General features: G+C 19.3%; 1 protein-coding gene across 9 annotated transcripts in view; it reads right to left on the reverse strand.

Annotated features, from left to right (window-relative positions):
- Positions 1–23,507, reverse strand: part of LOC412401 (lipophorin receptor) — an 82,388-nt gene that overhangs the window by 27,122 nt on the left and 31,759 nt on the right. For 5 of the 9 annotated variants that reach the window (XM_026440676.1, XM_026440675.1, XM_026440678.1 and 2 more), the window contains exon 3: positions 13,061–13,183. The exons of 2 other annotated variants lie outside the window; for them this stretch is intronic. In XM_026440676.1, coding sequence (XP_026296461.1) covers positions 13,061–13,183 — 123 coding nt within the window. Of the gene's footprint in view, positions 1–13,060; positions 13,184–13,684; positions 14,252–23,507 lie in introns of those variants that run through there. 2 more of the 9 variants (XM_026440682.1, XM_026440679.1) reach the window with 1 other exon arrangement.

Consider the following 23,507-nt stretch of genomic DNA (forward strand, 5'->3'; position numbering starts at 1 on the left):
ACTGTTATATAATAATTGATATCAATTAATATAAAAAAATTTATAATTATGTGAAACTTATTCGCAAAAAATTATTAAGTTCTAAGTTCATTATAAATTATAAAATTTCATTAACAATTATAATATAATATTAATATTAATTATAAAAAAATATTAATTATGTCTTAAAGCTTTCATTAAGCTTTAATTCAAATTAAAAGTTTAATAAATAGAAAGAAATAAATTTGGTAAATTATTGAGAATAAGATTCAACATTGATTTTAATAATGATTTTTTATTTTTTTTGGAATGATTTTTTAAATATTTAAAAATCAATTTTAAGATTAACAATTTTAAATAACTTCGCTCTCTCTCTCTCTCTCTCTCTCTCTCTCTCTCTCTATCTATCTATCTATCTATCTATCTATCTATCTATCTATCTATCTATCTATCTATTTATCTATCTATCTATCTGTCTGTCTGTCTGTCTGTCTTCCCCCTCTCACACGCACACTATTATAGCTTGGCTTAGTTTTTGAAATTTTATAAAAATATTTTTAATATCCTCTATATTTATAATAAATTTGCGTTGAGTTTAATACGTATTTACATATTTACATTCTATTGGATTATGTTGTAATTTTTACTTAATCTTTTTTGTTCAATTTCATTTCATTTCAAATTTGAACTAAAAATTTTGAGCAATATTATAATATATCCAAGAGATTATAATCATATTATAATATTATCTCAAATAAAAGATTAAAAAATTAAATAACTAATAATTTTTCAATTAATTTTTTTTTTAATTTCAATACAAATAAAAATACGTATATTTCTAGTAGTAATCGAATAATGACAAATAAAAAATAATGGATAATTCTCTAAATATATAAATAGCTTTATTTAAACTCTTAAATCAATATGCATTTAAATTGTAATATCAACAATATCCATATATCAAAATATTATTATCAAAGTACCATTATATGACAAAGATGTGGTATATAAAGCAAAACTGTATATAACGAATAGAAATTTATCAAATTGATTTGTGCATCTGGGTCATGATATTAAGTGATATTAAGCATTAATAGAGGAAATAATATAGAGAATTATTTGATTAGATTGATTAAATAGCATTTTCGATTTATATTAAGAGAGGTCAAAGTATTATTGATTATGATATTATACATTTTCTATTGCCCGTAATCGTTCAATTTTAGTTTAACTGCGTCGTAATTTCCTTTTGCGTCTGAAATCATACATAATTCACATCATAATTTAAATAAATAAATTTTACGTTTTAGAATGTCTTTTATAAATTCAACTATCTAATATATAAGTCAGAAAAAAGAATATTGAAAGATTTTTTTTGTTATTTAATGCATTAATTATGGATCAATTATTTGTTGAACTATCTCGTCTCATTATAAATACATAATTTTTTGGTATAAATTTAATTAGATTCATTTTTTGATATAAATTTTATTTAGATTTAATGATTCAATCATTTTAGAAATAAATTTATCCAGAATTATTGTTATTTTATATCCAGATTATTCTTTTTTTCTTTTAATTATATTTATTTAAAATATATTTATAAATATGAATTTTTTGTATTTAAGCAATAATTTTTTATTTTTATTCTAATTAATTTATACTAATAATTTAGAGAATATTTTAGAGAATTATTTATAATTTAATTCATATTTCTCTAATGATATATCTATTTTAATATATGAAATAAATATATTTTATATGTTTAAATAAATATCTAAATAGAATATTTTAATCAAAAAAAATAAATACAATAAATGCGATAAAAAATGAGAAAATTTTTTTATTTCTGACAATTATTTTTTGAATAAAGAAAAAAATAAAGAAAATAATAAATACACATAATTACCATTATTTTTTAAATAAAACATTATTTTTTGAAATAAAGCATAAATAAAGAAATAATATAAAAATTAATTCATTTAAATTATTTCATATATTTAATTATAAACTATATATAACTATATAATTAATTCTTAATAATTTATAATATTATAATAATGCTAAACCATTATCATAAAAATAAAATTCTAAAAAAAAAATAGTTTTTACAAACTATCAAGTAAAAGAAATCGAATATTTTGTTTCTAAATTATTATTTTATTATTATTAATTAATAAAAATATAAATATAATAAATGATGCATTAAATAATAATAATTTTCTGAATAAAGAAACATTTATTTTTTCTAATTGATTTTGTATAGAGTTTGTATAGAATTCATTTAAAAATTAATTTTTTAAAAAATCGAATTTTAAAATTCGCCGATTAAATGATTCCTTAATTATATATAATTGTATTCAATTATATTAATTATATTCAATTTTGATTTTCTAAAAAATCAAGAATGAAATTAAAAAATAAAAATTACAATAAATATTTAAGTGATAAAATTTTATTCTTATTAATTTTTTGCTTATTTTTATATAAATAACTATTAACTTCGTTAATAGTTTATTCATATTTAATTAACCAATTTCTCAATAACCAACCAGGTTTTTGAAAAATTGTCAAACTTATCTTATTCGAAAATTAATCCTCAAATGAAAAATTTTTATATTTTCTATTTATTTTTTTCTCCCTAGAATTAATTGCCAAAAACTTTTCATATTCTAACTCATAAAAAGCTTGTATAAAAAATAATAAAAATGATTGAATTACAATATATATTGAAAAAGAAAAAAATAATTAATATTTATAACTTTATAAGCAACAATAATGGAATTTTTTGTAACATATATAGTATATATATAGTATATCTATGAATAGAAAATAGAAATAGAATGAAATAGAAAATGCTTCAATAATGTATTTTTATTTTTGGTAAATGCCAAAAATCATCTCCATCATGTGATTTTCAAACATTGAGATTAACGAATAATGAAATATTGATATTTTTCTAATTTAATCAAGCTTATTGTTTCTCGTTTGATTTTTATTAAAAAACCAGATTTTAATTCCCAGAATAGCTAATTCTTCTGCAACGTAGTTTCAAGATGTGTATACTCGATACTTGATACTAATATATGTTCATAGATTAAGAAAATGAATTTTTATTGAAAAATTGAATGAAAACATACATTTATTATTCTACATTTTTATAATTTAAACATATATAATAGACATAAAGCATAAGATTATGCAATATATTAAATGGTCTTTTAATTAGAAGTAAAAGGTGACTTTTGTTTTATGTAATAAAAAAATAAATAGTAATAATAATAAATCAATAAAAAAATTTTTCAATTCTTATAATAATAAAATTAAACTTAAAAAAATTTACGTAAAATATGCATTAATATTTTATAAATTCAAAATGCATTATAATCGCACTGATTTTTGATTTTTGATTTTTTTTTTTTTTATTATTTAAAAAAAATGCAAATAGTATCGAAAAATTTTTCATCATCTTTAATTATATACTATATGTAATTCACTAATCATTTTTCGCAATTCGAAATTATTGTATAATATATATATTGTATAATAAAGTCTCACGAATTTTCAATTTTTAATTTAAATTTTTCTAATTCTTGTTGATACAAAGCGTTCTATATTCACCATCACACATGTTACAGAATATTGAAATTTTTTTTTTTATTTTTAAATCTCTTTGTTTTTCTTTTTGTTTCAGAATTCAATCAAATTTTCATCGATATTTTTTATCCTATAATTGAAGGAAGAATAGAAAATATTTGTTAAAAATATATCTCGTGAAAATTAACGGTAGTTTTCGTTCATATATCAATCCGCTCTACCTGCACGAAACCGGTCCGAAAAGTTGCACTTTCACATACCTGTATGTGCGGTGAGGGAATCGCATTATATGGATCGATCAAAGAATGACGTTCTTTCTTCTTCCCAGAAAATGTCGCAAGAAAACAGGATTATTCGTTCCCATATATTGGAAGAAACATTTTATAATCAATTAACAAACGAACCGCTTGTTCTGATCAATTAATGAAAATTAAATGATATATGTCTATATACATTTACGAAATTCTTCGTAATAAAAAGATAAAAATATAAATAAAAAAATCATTTTTATTAAAATAAAATTCTATCATAAAATTTCACTATAAAATTAATATTTTATATGAAGAGACTTAAGAAAAATTATATTATTATTAAATTATTTATAAATTATTTTTAATTATATTTATTATAATTATATTTATACTTTTTTTTATGAAATGAAGCTTTAAAATTTTAGATTTTTTCACTATAAACCATTTATATATTAATATTATAAATCTTAAAAAATAACCAAATAACAAAACAATTATATCAAATCGAATAAATCTTAGCGAAAAACAATTATAAACAGATACAATTTAAATTTACAAAATTTACATATCAAATTAATATATCAAAAAATAAATATATTATTATTATATGATATTATTATGATGTAAATAGTTTAGATATTATAATTATTAATATTTTATAAAATATAAAAAAATTTTTATACAGAGTATTAATATATTTGCAAAATATCTTTAAATAATCAAAATAAATATAAAAAATTAATATAAACAGATATCTCTTTATTTATCAAGTTATAAATAATTGAAATTTGTGTTAGATGAAAATATAAAGAGAAAAATATTTTATGTCGTTTTATTAAAATAAATTATATATTAATAATAATAAATTATAATATAAATAAATATAAATATGTAATAAATTACATATATACTATATATAAAGCATTATAAACCATATATTAAATCATTTTATTGTTATCAATAAGATTAATCGATAAGATTAAATCAATAAAATTAAATTAATTTGAAAGATCATTAAGTGATATTTAATGAAAAATATAATATAAATATATTTTATTTAAAAAATAATATTAATTAATATAATTAATCAATAATATTAAAATAAGATCATAAAAGATAAAAACGGAATATGTATTTATCTTAGAAATTTTATTATAAATTTTTAAAGTTTCAATAAACACTTATACTATGATTTAATGTTGAAAATTATTATATATATTTATATTAAAATTGTTATATATATTATATGTATACATACATGCGCGTAACATAAAATCGATCGTCCTTTAGAAATCGAATAAAAAAGATTTATAAAATTTGAGCCATTTAAATTTTTTGAGATTTTAGAAAAATTATTTTATTAAACAATACAAAAATTTAAAATATTTTCAAAAAAATTTTTAAAATTGCTATTAAATGAAATTGAGAAAAAAATAAAAATAATGATTTATTTAAAAGAATATGTTAAAAAAAATTTTATATGTTAAAAAAATATATCTTTTGTAAATCTAAGTTTTATATATACGCATAAAATTTTATCAAAATCGATTTCCGCATCGCAAAGCAACAGATATCGAAAGATAAAAATATTTAGATTTATTGTTATTACATTATAATATATTAGTATTATTATTATTTTATTATATTTTTACTTTATTATAAATTATTATCGAAAATCATAAAAAATTTCAAATTTAAGCATTATATCGCTGATTTAATCATTTATATCATATAATTCATAAAAATATTAACAATTATTTAATAAATTAATATAAGTAACTTTTTAACATCTAAAAAGAAAAGTCATTTTTTGAATTTTAAAAAAAAGCTATAAATAGCCGATTTTTACTATGTACTATTCTATATTAATTTCCATTCGATAATTTTTTTTTTCATTGTTGAGTAAAAAAACTTTTACTTTAATTATACATATTCATATATAATATATATTGGGTTGGCAACTAAATAATTACGGATTTTTTTTAGAAAATCAAAGACAATTTTTTCATGGAACTAAATAACTTTATTCTATAATGTGTTGCCCATTTTGATCAATGACCTTTTGCCATCTTTCAGGCAACATCATAATCCCATGTTCATAAAACTTCTGGTTTTTATTAGCAAAAAACTGAATCAGGTACGATTTGATATCATTATCATTATTGAAATTTTTACCATTCAAGGAGTTTTGTAAAGATCGAAACAAAAAGTAATCAGATGGTGCAAGGTCAGGACTATATGGTGGATGTGGCAAAACATCCCAACCAAGCTCCAATAATTTTTGCCGAGTGACCAAAGATGTGTGTAGCCTTGCATTGTCATGATGGAATACAACACCTTTTCGATTTGTCAATTCGGGCCGCTTTTTTTTAACTGCATTGTTTAATTTCGTTAGTTCAATGTAGACAACAGAATTGATCGTTCGGTTGAGTGGTAAGAATTCAAAATAGACAATTCTTTTGTAATCCCACCAAACTGATAACAAAACCTTCTTTTGATGAATACCAGCTTTTGATGTTGTTTGAGCTGGTTCACATGGCCTGCTCCACGATCTTTTTCACTTGATATTGTTATAAACAACCCATTTTTCATCGCTAGTTATCAGTCGTTTTAAAAATGGATCATTTTCATTACGTTTCTTTAGCAAATCGCAGCTGTTAATGCGTTGCGTTAAATGCTTTTCTTTCAGTTCGTGAGGAACCCATGTATCGAGTTTTTGAACATAGCCAAGTTGTTTTAAGTGGTTTTCAATGCATGTATGTGATATATGAAGCTTCTCTGCAATCTCATGAGTTGAACTGTAACGATCCGAATCGATTATTGCTTTGATTAGGTCGTCATCAACTTCAACTGAAATCCGCAATTACTTAGTTGCTAACCCAATATATATATATATATATATATATATATATATATATATATAATATAGTATAATATAGTATATATATATAGTATACATATAGATTAATAGAGTAATATAATATACAAACACATAAATAAAATAACTTTAATTACTTCGTAAATAATGATTTTAATGACAAATATTTCAGATAAAAATTAAATGCTTATGAATATATCTAATTTAATATAAATAATTTTTTATAATTGGATATATAATAAATATATAAATAATATATATTTAATATAATATATATTTAATAATATAAATAAAAATCAAATATATTTTTAAATAGAATTGTATATTTTTTATTATATTAATAGATTCTGCTAATTATTTTCTATAAAAAAAAAGAATTAATCTGTTTAAAAAATAAGTTTAAACAAATTAAAAAAAATATTTTAATTAATTTATTTAAATTCTTCTTTTCGTAAAAGAGACAAAAAATAAGAACTCTTCTGTTTGTTTTTCTTATCTTCCATATGAAAAGCTTGCAAAACTCAAGTTAAAATATTTTATACATTAATATCTTTTTTACATAACAAATAGATTAATTATTTATGGCAAATGATCAGTAGAATCAATTATTACAATAATAAATATATAATTTCACTTAAAAAAACATATTTAATTTTTATATGCCCTCCAAAAAATAGTTTTTCAAAAAAAAGTATTTACATTAAATTCCATAAAATCATTTAACTTTATCTGAATTTTTAATTAAAATCATTATTTATGAAATAACGGAAATTATTTAAATTATGTGCCTTACTTTATATAAAGTAAGGCATATATATATATATATATATATATATATATATATATATATATACACATAATGGAATGACTACAATTTACAAAACAAAGTTCAAAAAAATCAGGTAATTATAAATAATTATTATTGAATGACGAATTTATTGAACTAGAAATAATTATCAAAACATAATCAACAGTTTGTAATGATATTCGTTACACATAAGATCATCAATAATTAAATATTAAATTATTGGGTTGGCAACTAAGTAATTGCGGATTTCACTCATAGATGACTTCAGTTGAATTTTTAGGTTTGCTGGCGTAGTCCAAATGTAAAACACATTTTGTTACTTGATAGTTGGCAATTCAGCTGTCAATCAGTAAAAAAAATTTTTTGATCGGTAACGAATCAAAAAATTTTAGGTAGTTTTCGTTTGGCGTTCGTTGAAAAATGGAAAATCAAAAGGAATATTATCGTCATATTTTGCTTTTTTATTTTCGCAAAAGGAAAAACGCATCGCAAGCTCACAAAAAGTTATGTTTATGGCGACGAAGCCTTAAAAGAACGGCAGTGTCAAAATTGGTTTGACAAATTTCGTTCTGGTGATTTTTCACTTAAAGACGAAAAACGCTCTGGTCCAGTTGAAATTGATGACGACTTAATCAAAGCAATAATCGATTCGGATCGTCACAGTACAACTCGTGAGATTGCAGAGAAGCTTCATGTATCACATACATGCATTGAAAACCATTTAAAACAATTTGGCTATGTTCAAAAACTCGATACATGGGTTCCTCACGAATTGAAAGAAAAGCATTTAACGCAACGCATTAACATATAACTGCGATTTGCTAAAGAAACGTAATGAAAATGATCCATTTTTAAAACGACAGATAACTGGCGATAAAAAATGGGTTGTTTACAACAATATCAAGCGGAAAAGATCACGTGGAGCAGGCCACGTGAACCAGCTCAAACAACATCAAAAGCTGGTATTCATCAAAAGGTTTTGTTATCAGTTTGGTGGGATTACAAAGGAATTGTCTATTTTGAACTCTTACCACCCAACCGAACGATCAATTCTGTTGTCTACATTGAACAATTAACGAAATTAAACAATGCAGTTGAAAAAAAGCGGCCCGAATTGACAAATCGAAAAGGTGTTGTATTCCATCATGACAATGCAAGGCCACACACATCTTTGGTCACTCGGCAAAAATTATTGGAGCTTGATTGGCATGTTTTGCCACATCCACCATATAGTCCTGACCTTGCACCATCTGATTACTTTTTGTTTCGATCTTTACAAAACTCCTTGAATGGTAAAAATTTTAATAATGATAATGATATCAAATCGTACCTGATTCAGTTTTTTGCTAATAAAAACCAGAAGTTTTATGAAAACTGTGGGATTATGATGCTGCCTGAAAGATGGCAAAAGATCATTGACAAAATGGGCAACACATTACAGAATAAAGTTATTTACTTCCATGAAAAAATTGTCTTTGATTTTCTAAAAAAAAAAATCCGCAATTACTTAGTTGCCAATCCAATAAATTACCGTATATATATATACAATTTATGGTTGAAAATGCAAGAATATAAGGTCATTATAATTAAATATTAAATTAAATTACCGTATGTATATATACAATTTATGGTTGGAAATGCAAGAATATGAATATTAATTCGATATTTCCGCGATGAAATCAGAACAAGCGGTTGTTATTATTAATAATGTGATATCGTGCAACAATCTATTTCTGAAAAATAAAATATATTGATACATATAATCATATACACAGGCATAAAATACTATATTAAAAATTAGTGTACTATTATATAGAACACTAATTATATTAATACGATGATATGATTTATCACGATTCGCAAAACAGGAATTCATCAATTAATATTAAGCCGTGATTATGACATAAAAATTAATCGATATTTGAACAAAATACGCATGTACCTCGAACAAAACAATTCTTTGTGTGTCAACAATTTACAATTTCTTCAACTTACTCTACAAATAATTTCGTTATTAAATGTAGTAAAAAAGATTCGAAACTTATCATTTTTTTACTCGTATCAGTGAATATGTAACAAATATATATATATATATCTTATATATATATATATATATATATATCTGTTACATATTCACTAATACGATATATATATATATCAATAATCTATATATATATATATATATAGATTATATATATATATATATATATAGATTCTATATATATATATATATAGATTATATATATATATATATATATATAGATTCTATATATATATATATATATATATATAGAATAAAGTATATAAATGAAATTTTTAAATAATGATTTTAGCAAAACAATATTTTACAATTAGATAAATGTTGAATGGTTTCGAGAAAACTATATATAGTGAATTCGATTTTTTTATAATACTAAAATAAATTCAATTATTAATTAATAAAAATAACATTAATATAATAAATGATGATAGTAATGATAAATAATGATGATAAGACAATGATTAATAGACAAAATAAATACATTAATGAAAAGTTTTATTAAAAAATTTTTAAAAAAATATTATTAATATATCAAAAATTGATACTAAATATTTAGAATGTATTATATCAAAGAGAGGAAAAAAGTTTAATTTTCATGTAAAACATTAAATATGATTTAAATCTATAATCCAAAAATATAAATAGTAAGAATGGAATAATCTTTACACAGGATGGAATAATGTTTACATTACAACTCGATTTTGAATCATGATTTTCATCTGAAACAACTATCACAAAATAGCATAATTTTAATTATGTGCTCTATTCAATATATACATAAGTACATATAATATTTTATCGGTTTCGTGCGCAATGCAACGAAAACAAAACAATCTAAAAACAATCTATGCAAATTATTCCACTAAATACATGGCCAAGCACGTGTGTTCGCATTAATTGATGGATCGAATTAAAAACAAAAATATAAAAATTAAACAATTCTCTTACGTCTACTACTTTCATCTTGACATTTCAATGATTGTATAACTCGAAATGATTTTCATTTACTATTATTGATATATATATAAATTGTGTAATAAAATTGATATAAATTTAGATTTATATTATATATCCGTTTTACGATATATAAGTTTTAAGGACGTTTCAACATTATTATCGAAAACATTCTAGTATCAATGAGTTTATGAAGTTATTCTATTGCAAGTTTAGTCAGATTTGGAACGCTTTCTAAGTTACAATTACTTAATTTATACTTTATTATACTTCTTGCTTGAGGCACACAGATTTCTTATGCGATTACTTGATTGCTATCTGAGAGTGATTAATGATTTCAATTAGTTATTGATGAATGATTAATTATCTTTCGTTTTTTCAATAAAATAACTTATTATTATATAATTAATCAATAGAATAACTCCAAACAATTCGTAATACATAGAATCAATTAATCCGTGTGTCTTGTCTTTCGAATTTCGAATAAAACACCCCGGTTTCTATAGAAAATCAAAAAAATAAAATTTCAACAACTCTCAAGCGAAAAATATTTAATAATTATAAATATTTAATAATATTATTAATAATATTAATAATAATATTAATAATTTAATAATATTAATCATAATTTAATAATATTAAAATTGAATAGCTATTACGCAATATTTATACAATATAAATGAATTTATTTTCACATGTTTGATATAATTCTCAGAATTAAATAAGATAAAACTACAATTATATAAAATAATACATAAAATAATTAATTAAATAGTTGATTGACATTACAAATATAAAAAATAATCAAACAAGATCTTCTGATTATTAGATATTATCAATAAGAATAAAAAGAACATATTTGTAAAATAGTATTATACTTATAATTAAAATTAAGTATAAAAAATTAAAAAATTCAAGAAAATTTAAAAATATTTAAATTGACAAAATTCGAGAAAATTAGAGAAAATTCATTATAGAGATTTATTGTAAAAAAAAAGATTTATTACAAAAATATTTGAATAGTTTAGAAATAATCCATATTACAAAGTATATTAAAACATTTAATAAATTTCTAATATTTATGCTAATATTTTATTATAATATATTTATTGTATATTATAATATTTTTATTATATATATTTATATATTATATTATTAGAATGTACAATATAAACATTCGAAAAAATCTAAAACACAAAAATGTGAATGGAAATTAAAATATATATAACTTATAAAAAATATATAATATATTAATATACTTATATAAAAATATATAAAACTTTATAGATATACTAACTTTATAAAAAAGAGAAATCTTAGAAAGATAGTTTAGAAATCTTATTATATTATAATAAAAATAAATTGATGATTCATATTACAAAATGGAATAATACTGAAAATCTTGCAAATGAAGTCTGTAAAGATCGTCTAAATAAGTTAAGATATTGCGGAGAAAAGATAATTATTAATTTATTATATATAAAGATAAAATAAAAATGATTTTGGTTTTAGAATTTACAGATAATTATATTCACAAATATAGAAAGATATTTATCTAGATTTTTTTTTAAAAATAGATTTTACTAGAGTAGCAAGAAAAAACTATATATTAACAAGATAAATAAAAAAAAGAAACTGAATTTTGCGAAAAAAATACATTAATAAAGACAATATTTTCTGAAATATTGTTATATTTTTCGATGAAAGTAAATTTATCATAATGAATATTTATCATTCTACGAACGCAATTATTATTATATATTTGGAGAAAATCAAATACTAAAATGAAAATACAAACTTTATATATTTATTAATATTATAAATAATTTATTAAATATTATTAAATATTAATGAAATATTATAAATAATTTATTAAATATTATTAAATATTAATTAGATATTACAAATAATTTATTATAGATATTTTTGAATTCACTTTAAAATATTGTATATTTATATATATTATAATTTTGATATTTGTATTTTAGTTATTATAGTTATAGTTATAATATTATAATTATAATATTACTTCAAAAATTCAAATGTAACACAAATATTTTTATTTTTAAAATTTTTACAAACTTCGTCAATTACGCTATAAATATATACGCTATAATTATATATATATATATATATATATATATATATATATAAATTTTAATATAATTTTAAAAGTTACGCAAAAAATCGCAATAGTACTCTGAAATAGTAAAAAAAAAAAAAAATAAAACTATAATAACTATAACAAATGAAAAATACTTGTAAATTTTTTCATTTAATTTATTAATTCATTTAATAATATTAATTACATTCATATTATTGTGATGATCTATATCCAAGATTCTTACAATAATTATTATAATTTCGAATATTGTAATTGAAAATCATTTCGAGTTAAAGAAAATTTAGATAATTATCAATTACTTAATGACTAATCATTATTAAAAACTAGATACAAAATACAAAGATAATAGAATCGTTTTTCGAATAAGATAAAAAAAATTAAAAGAACGAAAATAAAAAATTAAATTAAAAGAATAAAATATACTTACTGCAAACTGCTGGATCTTCATCCGAACCATCTCGACAATCATCGTCGCCATCGCAATGCCAGGTTCCAGGTATGCATTTGCCGTTCATACATTTGAACTCCGTATCGGAACATTTTTGAGGACCTGGAAGTGTATCATCATCATCACCGATGGATGTTAAGTGCACGATGCATGCCAATTGTAGAATCAATAAGAGCATTATGCACATGCATTGCGATGCATTAAAAAAAGGTATCGATGTTCCAATGAATCGCATATTCTCGCGATAAAATGTTTCAGTCCCTTTTTCAGTCACGAAATAAACATTCAGATTCACCGAAAAGAGATGACACGTTTGTTATTTTCGGAAGCGTTATTTTAATTGCTGATTCAAGATAAAAATTTTCAACATAGAACACTTTTCAACAGAATTCTTTTCTTTTTGTTTACTTAATTATTTTTGTTTATTCCCAACTTTTTCTTCTCTTTTTCTTCTTCTTCCTTATATTCTCTTTATATCAGAATTATCTGATTTAAAATATCATGTTATATAAAATGATCAATAAAACGTTAAAACATATGCGATTATCACGGCGATGAAATTATAACAGATCGAACTAACGAGCTAAAAATATCAGTTAGTACCGAAATATCGAAACCATTGAGAGCATCTTTCGAACTTCGTATCCTTGAAACGAATGAAATCCTTATTCGATGAAAAAATCTATCTGTTTCGTAGAAATTTTTCTTTCCAATTCACAATATTCTTATTCTTTCTTCTTTCCTCTTTTCTCTCTTGACTTAATCACCAATTTATTTTAAGAGATCACTTTTCAGATTTGAAAACAAACAATTGTCCATAAAATAGTTTTCCAATAATCAAATCTCCTGTCAATAATTTCTCTTTTCAAGATTGTTTTCGATACTTTTTCTTTTTTCTATTTCATTGAAATCACTAAATGGATGAAACGTAAGATAAAAGCAAAAAAAGATGAAAGAAAAAATTTAACCAAACTTTTTTTAATCTTTGAAAGCTTCGAGTTAATGTGATAAATATACGATCAGATTGTTGTAAAATATAACGCGAACAGAATTGAAATGCTTTTCTATAAAAATTGCAACTGAATATGATAATCTATATAATTATCCCGAAGATCGGATTCACAACGATGCGATGTCGATGCACTCACGCTGCCGACTACAGATGTTGTAAATGAGCGATCGAGTAAAGGGGCCCCTATATATGGGCCTGAGACAAACACATAATATAGGTGGATTTACGCACACTAGTCAATATAGTAAGAAAGGAGAACGCAGTTATTTGATTCGTTTTTGCTTAGATTAACAGAATTTTACTATGCAATTTAGTTGGATTAAGAAGTGATGAACAAAGCTGTATTAAGAAGTATGATTAAAAATTGCAAGAAGACAGATTAATTCAACCGAAACGATAATAAGAAACAATAATAATGATTGCAATATTATTAAATTCAAGCATCAGAATGTCATTTGCGTCGCAGTGAGAGGGCGAACGCATCTTGACCTGAAGCAATCCGCGTTTGTTTCGTAATGAAAATAATCAAATTGTTTATCTCCACATATCATTAAGATTATTAGAAAGTATTATTTTCTACTAATCGAGAGATATATAATATAAGATATAATATAAGAGAGATAAATAACAATTTTTTTTATTGTGTATTATATAGACATATGAATCAAAAAAGATAAAATAGAGAAAAAGAAAATGAAAGATTTGGTGGAATTTTATAATTATCCATATATAAAAATAAAATAAGTATTTTTACAATTCATTTTTTCATATTCATTTTTATTTTGATGAAAATAGATATTTGTCAAAATTATTTATCGTTTATTATTCAAATATATTATATTATATAACATATAATACATAATATTATAATATTATGCCTATATATGTACATACATTCATTAGAATCATTCCAAAATATTCATATACAAAATGTTAATATATTCGTGTCATATTTTTAGAAGATCAATTTTAAAGATTAAAATAAATATGAAAGTTAATATATAATGCATAAAAATGTTAAAAACTGAGATTTATTTATTATGAATTATAAGTAATTAAAATTTGTATTAAATAAAACGAAAATAAAATAAAATTGTAACATGGCCGTTTGTTTTTTTCTGAAATCGATTTCAAAAAGTGTCTCAAATATTTAATTTTATGTATATTCTATTATGTATTAAAAATATATTATATGTATAATATTATTTATTAAATATCTACAATTTTATTTGATTTTAATTTTAAATAAACTTCGCGTTAGTTAAATTTCAATCAAATTCTATTTCAATTAAAACTTGCTGAAGACAAGAAAATTCGAATCTTAGAATATTAAGTTCAAATCTTAAAATATTAAATTAGAAAAAAATAATAGTGCTGAAATTCTACTATTGATTTTCTTTAAATTCACTTAGAACTGAATAAGAATATAATATACATTTAAATATACAATACATTTAAATATATTACATATAACAAAAATATGATAAAAATAATAAATGTGTATTTAAATGTATTCATAATTAATTATGAAAAGTTAATCATTTAATCTTTTTAATAAATCTTATTTTAAAAAGAAAATTAAAAAATATTTGTTTTAATAATTAATACTTTATATTTTCATTATGAAAACATATATTTAATTTTTTGACTATTTAAAATATACAAAGTAATTTAGATATATACTTAAAATTGTTTAATTTATAAATTTTATTGTTTCATTATTTTATTGTTTTTTTATTCATAATTTTTTTAAATTTAATAATCAATAAAAAGTAGTAGCAATCATAGAGATAATTAAAAACAAAAAAAAATTTAAAGTATAATTATTAAAAATTTCTAAGTATTATATTCAAAATTGTTTCACCTACGATAAATAATATGCTATTTTCGGTCTATACTAAAAATATAAAAATAGAAATTATAAATATTCAAGACAATGATTTCAAATCTCGTAATTAGAATGATTAATAATTTCGTTAATTAATTTTCATTAATTAATTTCGTTAATTAAAAAATGTTAATATAAAAACAATATTAAAATAAATTTTCAAATAAACTGATTAATATTAATAATTGCAAAAATATTAACTTTAATCGTTAAAAATTAGAATTATAATTTCAAATTCTTTCTGTAAATAACAATTAAATATAAAACTCATTAATAATAAAATGAATCTATTTAAAAATAACTAAAAAATAAATTAAAAACATTTAATTTAAAATATTTAATTAAGCAAACAATTGATTCGATTTATAATATTAATTATAAAATACATATATCTGATATATAACAGAAGAAAAAATATTGCAAAATAATGTTTTACGCAATATTTTCCAATCTAACGATCGAAAGCTTCAAGAAATATAATAATTTTTTTTTTTTTTAAGAAAAATCCGTTATAATTATTTTTATTTGTTTATTGTTTTTTTATTATTTTATTTTTTATTTATATATAAATATTTTGTGAATTTAATGAAAATTTTTAGCATTTATTTAATTTATATAACGAATATTATAGTATTAATTTATATAGCGAATATTAAAGGAATATTAAGAATTCATTATAATCAAATATTAATATTAAATATTTTATATTTACTAGAATATAGATATTTAATATTCTATCTAATATTTTATTATCGTCGGTGGTATCCTTTGTTATTCACTTCTAAAAATAAAATATTATATCATCCTTTTTATATCAGAATTGTATAAATGTGTAATTCGATAACTTTTGAAGGTTATATCTATTTTAAATATAAAATATAAAAAAATAACAATTATCAATATTTTTGAAATTTTAATATTTATTTCAGTTAGTATTTATTTTATTGATTATAAAAAATTATAAAAATTATTTTTTTTATTATTATGAACTAAAATTAAATATAATATTATAAAATTACGTTCATCCTATATCCTTAATCGATTAAAAAAATTTATGCCTCTGACATAAAAGAAATGTTTATTTTATCTTAAGAATGTATCTTTATATTGCGATTATAAATTATATTTATGTATGTATTTAAAAAAAGATAAAATATTTTATCTTATTTGATTAAAAAATGTTTAATAGATAAAATAAAAATATTTCAAAATATATTAGAAGAATTTTTTATCCATCGACTATGTTCAAAAGAAATTAATCAACTAATTCTGTCGCAAATTCGAATACGTTCAAATATCGATCACGATTTCTCCTTTTTTTCTTTATTCAATCCAGTTCGATTCATAGTTTCGCGGCATTCGAGTATATATGGAAGTTGAATTACCTATTTAGGTTGAACCCAGATACGCCAATCTCTCAACTGAACTCATGTAGAGAACAGAAATACATGCAAGACAAGTCGCGCGTTGATCTCGAAGCAATTATTGAAAATGTGAAAATGTTATTCGTGGCTAAACTAACGAATGAAAAAAATATTAAAATCTGATATTAAGCTAAAAAGAATTTTAACGAACAATAAAGAAGAAAAAAAAGAAAAAAGTTTGAAACAAAGTCGAAGAGAACAAAGGAAATAAATTTCAAAAGAGTCATTGTATAATTATCTTATTCGTTTCATGAATTCGTTTCATAAATCCGTTTCATTTTAAATTATATATTAAAATACGATCAGCTTAATGACAACATTTTATTATTTGTGCATTTTTGGCGCCAATAACAATGATCCGACTTTTTGTCTTTCTTTCATTAATAAATATATATCTTTCAAAATCTGCAAACATGATATCATAAAATAATTTTAAATATAAAAAAATAATAATAATTTTAAAATATAAAAAAAAGAATTTATAAAAAGTATATTCTTGATAACTTTTTGTCTGAAATCTTAATAATATGACAATTTATAATCACAACCTATAAATATTTTTATATTGTATTTATTTTCTCTTTATGATACTTTTACTAATAATTTCAAATATTTTTTTATAAATAAATAAAAATTTAGAGAATCTAAATATAAATATAATGATTAATTCGTGTCATATGATTTTATAATTTTATATATATAATATAGAATATATTATAGTATATATATATATATATATATATATATATATATATATATATATTATATATATAATATAGAATAGTTTAGTATGGTATAGTTAAAATATAATATATGTATATAATAATATAGTAATAATATATATTATATATATTATAATACAGTAAATATATATTAATTATTTTCTTTTAAAATATTACATTTGAAATGAAAATCATATAAATATTATATTATCTAATAGTTTTCAAATTTGTCAAATTTGAAATAAAAATGAAAATTTATTTTAAACATAATTTTAATTGCTTTATGATAATTTAATGTTATTATAATCTAAAATTTTATAAAAACTAAATATACAAAAAGAATAAAATCATAACAATCAAACTCACTACTCTAATAATTTATTTAAAATTTGTTTCATTAATTGATTAAATTAAAAATTTTATATAAATTAAATATTATTTATGGTTATGAATATTTTGTCTATGAAATAAAGAAGAAATGAAACATAAAAACAAAATCAAATATACGTATGTACATATATATATTTATAATATTATTGTTTTTTTAATTTTTGTCTAAACTTAAGATTATATAAATTGCTTTAATAAATTGCTTGCTTTTTACTCAATATATATATATATTTGTTATTTTATATATATATATATATATATATATATATATATATATAATAACAAATTTATATAGCAAATTTATGAAGCAGAAGACTATGTTAGACAATCTTCTAAAGAGCTCTTGAACCGGAATTCAGGAAGTCAAGCTGATGCAAAAGTAACTACGTAATTGACCACACATTAAATCTCATCACATTAAAGTCCACGTGATCTGATAGTTTTATCGACAATGTAGAGAAACTATTGAAATTTTGCATAAGAAAGGAAAAGAAAAAGTATTATCGGAAGAAAATTCAATTAATCATTTTATTCATTAATTGGATAGAATGAAAAATGGAATAAAAAAAAGAAAGATTAAGAATTGAAATAGAAATCTAGAATAGAGCTAGAATAAGAAAAGAACTGAGAGGTAGGAAAAGGAACAAAGAAATAAATCAATTGCAATATAAATTCTACAGATATGATTTTAATGTAACATGTAATACGAGATGTGATTTTAATAATTCACAGATTATTCTTAAAATTCAAAAAAAATTCAAAAATATATATTCTAAAATGACAATCAATTATGTATAATCTGTTATATATGTATATTCATATTGATTGAAATTATTTAAAATTCGTTTATATTAAAAAATTGAACAATATATAATTAATTGAGAATTTTACAATAAAAAAGCAACAAATCCATTTTTAATTATTTTTAAATTATAACATGTTTTTAAAAAATTCTATATCGTATGATATAAGTTAAGTGCAATAAAAAATAAGTTATTTACAGATTTATAGATTTAAGAGACTTTGCTGTTTTTTTGTGCAATATAATTCAAACTTACCTTTTTTTCGCCTCTTCTTTCCCCCCTTCTTCCCTCTCCATTTACAAAATAAGAAGAATATTATTGATTAATAAATAAAATAATAATAAATAATAAATAATAATAATTTGATCATTTTATTATTTACTATTAATAATTAGTAAAAATTTCTCAAAAATTGAAATAAAATGAAATTGAAATTGAATAAATATATTAATAATTATTCAATAACTATTAATTATTTAATATATAAAAAATATATTTTTTCCAATATTTTCTTTCTAATATTAAGTTAAAGCAATAATTATATAATCTTTTTTTATCTATGATTCTTTTCTTGTAACGTTCTTACTCTTTTTTTTACAATAAATTTTATAATTAATTATTGAAAATAATTATTAATATTGATAAAGAAATATTTTACATATTAGATAATCATATTTCTTAACTTCTATATTATTATATATATTCAATTTTAATCCTTTAAGAAATACTTTATCTTTATGTCCTATGTATTTAAATATAAATACTATATATAATCATTATATTTTTATATAATAACATAAATATTTTTTTACAAAAATTCTAGAAAATAAAAATACAAATGTAGGAATCATTCATGCATAAACTTTTAATTACAATAGCTTAATTAAAATCAAATATTCAATAATGATTAATTAATAATTATTATTTGATCGCGTTACCTTATTTATAATCTTTAATCATTAAATCAAGTATGTCTAAAATTGTAAGAAAATGTTATAACATATATTATCGCAAATAATATCATATAATTAAAATATATAAAATATTTAAAATGTTAATGCAGAGATATTGTCTTTTAATAAAACAATCCTTACTATAAGAATATAATATATATATGGACATATTTATAATCTGTCTACAAGCACTGTATAAAAATATAAAAGAATAAAAGATCGTCGGTCATCTAACGATTCTGTGAAATATTTTTCTAAATAATAAAATAATGCAAAATCAAATAATGAATAGGAAAACTAAAAATCAAAGTTGAAAACCAATAATCTCATTTTATTAAAAATTTATTTTATTAATGTTTGTAAGAAATGCATTTTCAAAAAAGAAAATATTAAATTAATTCATAAAATAAATTATATAATAAACTAATTGAATAATTTTCTATTTAATAAAAAAAAATAATTAAAATTTTGAAAGTTAAATTTTTATTATAGATTCATAATTAGTTTTTTAATTTAAACATAAATAATAAAATATAAAAAATTTAAAAATTAAAGACTTATTTTAATTCGATTCACTTCGATCTATCTAAATTTATACAAATTATGCATTTTATTGAATTGAAAAAAACAGAATAATCTTGAATAATCTTGAATGATGTTAAAATTTTATTAAAATTATTATTATTAAATGATTAAAATCATTAAATTTTGAATTTAATTTATATCGCATGCATTTTTTTATATTTTTTAATATAATTCAAAAATATTATTTTAAAATTCATTTGAAAAAAAAATTTCAAAAATTGTTATTATTATTTATTATATTATATGTTATTATTTGTTATATATATAATACTTTAATTTAAATACAATTGATTTATAAATACAATATAAATATTGTATTGACATATTTCTTAATTATAATTTTTTGAATTCAAAAATTTAAATTATGGAAAATATTTTTAGAATACTATAGAAAATAAATTTAAAAAATATTATTCTAAAACAATAAACATCATTCAGATAAAAATATACAAAATATAACAAATTATTTCAGTTAAAAAAATATAAATTTATAAAAAATATATACAATTATCAATAAAAATAAAAAAGTATTGTAAAAATTTTATTTTTTTTTGATAATATTAATGTAATGTAATAAAATTTTAAATTAATTTTAAATTTTAAATTTTAAATTTTAAATATTTTGCAGTTTAAAAGAATATACTTATTTAAATAATAATTAAATAATTTTTTTCAAATATTAGTTATTTAAAAAGATTTTAATCATAGTTTTTCGCTAAAAATAGAATCTTTTTCTAGAAAAGAAATATCAAGATAGAAAAGAAAATCATTATAAAAATTAAATATATAAATTAATCATAAAAAATTTCAATTTATTATTTTCGCAATATTTTAAAATATTATTTTTAAAATATATTCAGAATATATATAAAAATAAATTATAGATATTTTACAAAAGATTTTACATTTTTAAAAATGTTTTATTTAATATTTTTTTATATAATATGTGTTATTTAATATGAAATGGTAACCAAGAAAATTCTATTTTCTTTTTATAATAAATAATTATTTAAAATAATTTATATATAGCTAGTACAGAGCAAATTATTGAAATTTAAAATTGGCAAATTATATTTTTTTGGAATTATAAATTTCTTTGTATGTATCTATTGTGTTCAATTACAGAGAATTTATAAAGTATTTCCGAGAAACTTTTCATAAGATGAATGAAAATTTCTTTAATTCCCATTCCCTCTGCATTTTTCATAATTATCAATATGTTATTATCAATGTGTTATATGTATTTCTTGTTAAATTTAAACAATTGTTTCAAAAATCAAAAAAAAAAGTGTTAAAAAAAGATTTTTATTTGAAACTGTATCTTTTATAAAATCAAAATATTTATAATTTCTATTTTTATTAAATAAAATAAGAATTTTTTTAACATTTCTTGTATCTTCTTTTTATAAAAAAAAATAACAAAACTTTTTTAATTACTTAATATTTAAATAAAGGTATTTTCAGAAAATTGAATTTCTTTTTACCTATATTTACATATATAAGACATATATATGTAACAATTAAAATGATTTAAAAGATTAAAAACTCACAATGTCTTTAATTTTGAAATCGATACTATTCTATTCTATACTATATCGATATATTCTATACTAAATCGAACTCGCGTTTTATCGTCGCATCATCGATTGTTTTTTCTTCCTGTTCTATGTAATTTTTTACTTTAAGAGGCGCATTAAATATTTCTTATATTTTATCAATTTCACTTTCAAATCATTGTATAATCGAATCGATTATAGATCAATCATTCGCATTTCAAATATAAATAAATATATTTTCTATCTTGTTTTGTGAAAAAAATTTATTTATAAAAGTTCATTTCTTGAGATTTGACGTAAAATTTATAAATGAAATGATAAAAAAATATTAGAATTGATAATATGTATCAATTAATGTTAATATCTGTTCAAAGAAAAAAGAAAAATTTTTGCAAAATTTGAAAAAAATTTTAAAACCAATGAATTTGAAATTCTGTTATATGCAATATGTAAAATTTTTTCTTATATATTATATGTAAAATTACTTAATACAAATTATTTGTTTTTGAAATAATAGTTATTATTAAATATTACAAAATTTTTAAAATGAAATAAAATAAAAAAAACTGTATTTTATTATAGTATATTATATATTTTTATATTATTTTTATATTCTTTCTTATTTATTTATTTTTCTTATTTTTTGTCTTTATAATTTTCAATTATTCTATATTGAATTATCTTTATGATTTTTTATATTTTTTTATTTTTCTATTGAGAGCTGGATATCACAAGTATTTGCTAGATCGAATTTATGACACGATCAATAATTTTATTATTTTTAAGAAAAACCCATTTTAAAATTTTTAATATATCAAAATTCCTGATAGATAATTTTAATTAATTTAGCATATAATTCTAAAATCAAAAATCACTTTAGAGTTTCAATAGCAAAAACCGTATCTTAAACTTGGTGAAAATGAGCTGCCGATAAAATTCTTGAAGCTGATCCTAATGGCTTATCAATCTTTATCTTCAAAAAAGTTAAAAGAGTTCAATTTTCATATATGTTGATCTCTGTTTTTTCTCTTGATATAATGCACAAAAGAATGCAAAGAATGAATAGAAAGTCTTTAAAGCGCAAATATTTTTT

This window comes from Apis mellifera, linkage group LG5 (genome assembly GCF_003254395.2).
Source record: "Apis mellifera strain DH4 linkage group LG5, Amel_HAv3.1, whole genome shotgun sequence".
NCBI classification, from domain to species: Eukaryota; Metazoa; Arthropoda; class Insecta; order Hymenoptera; family Apidae; genus Apis; species Apis mellifera.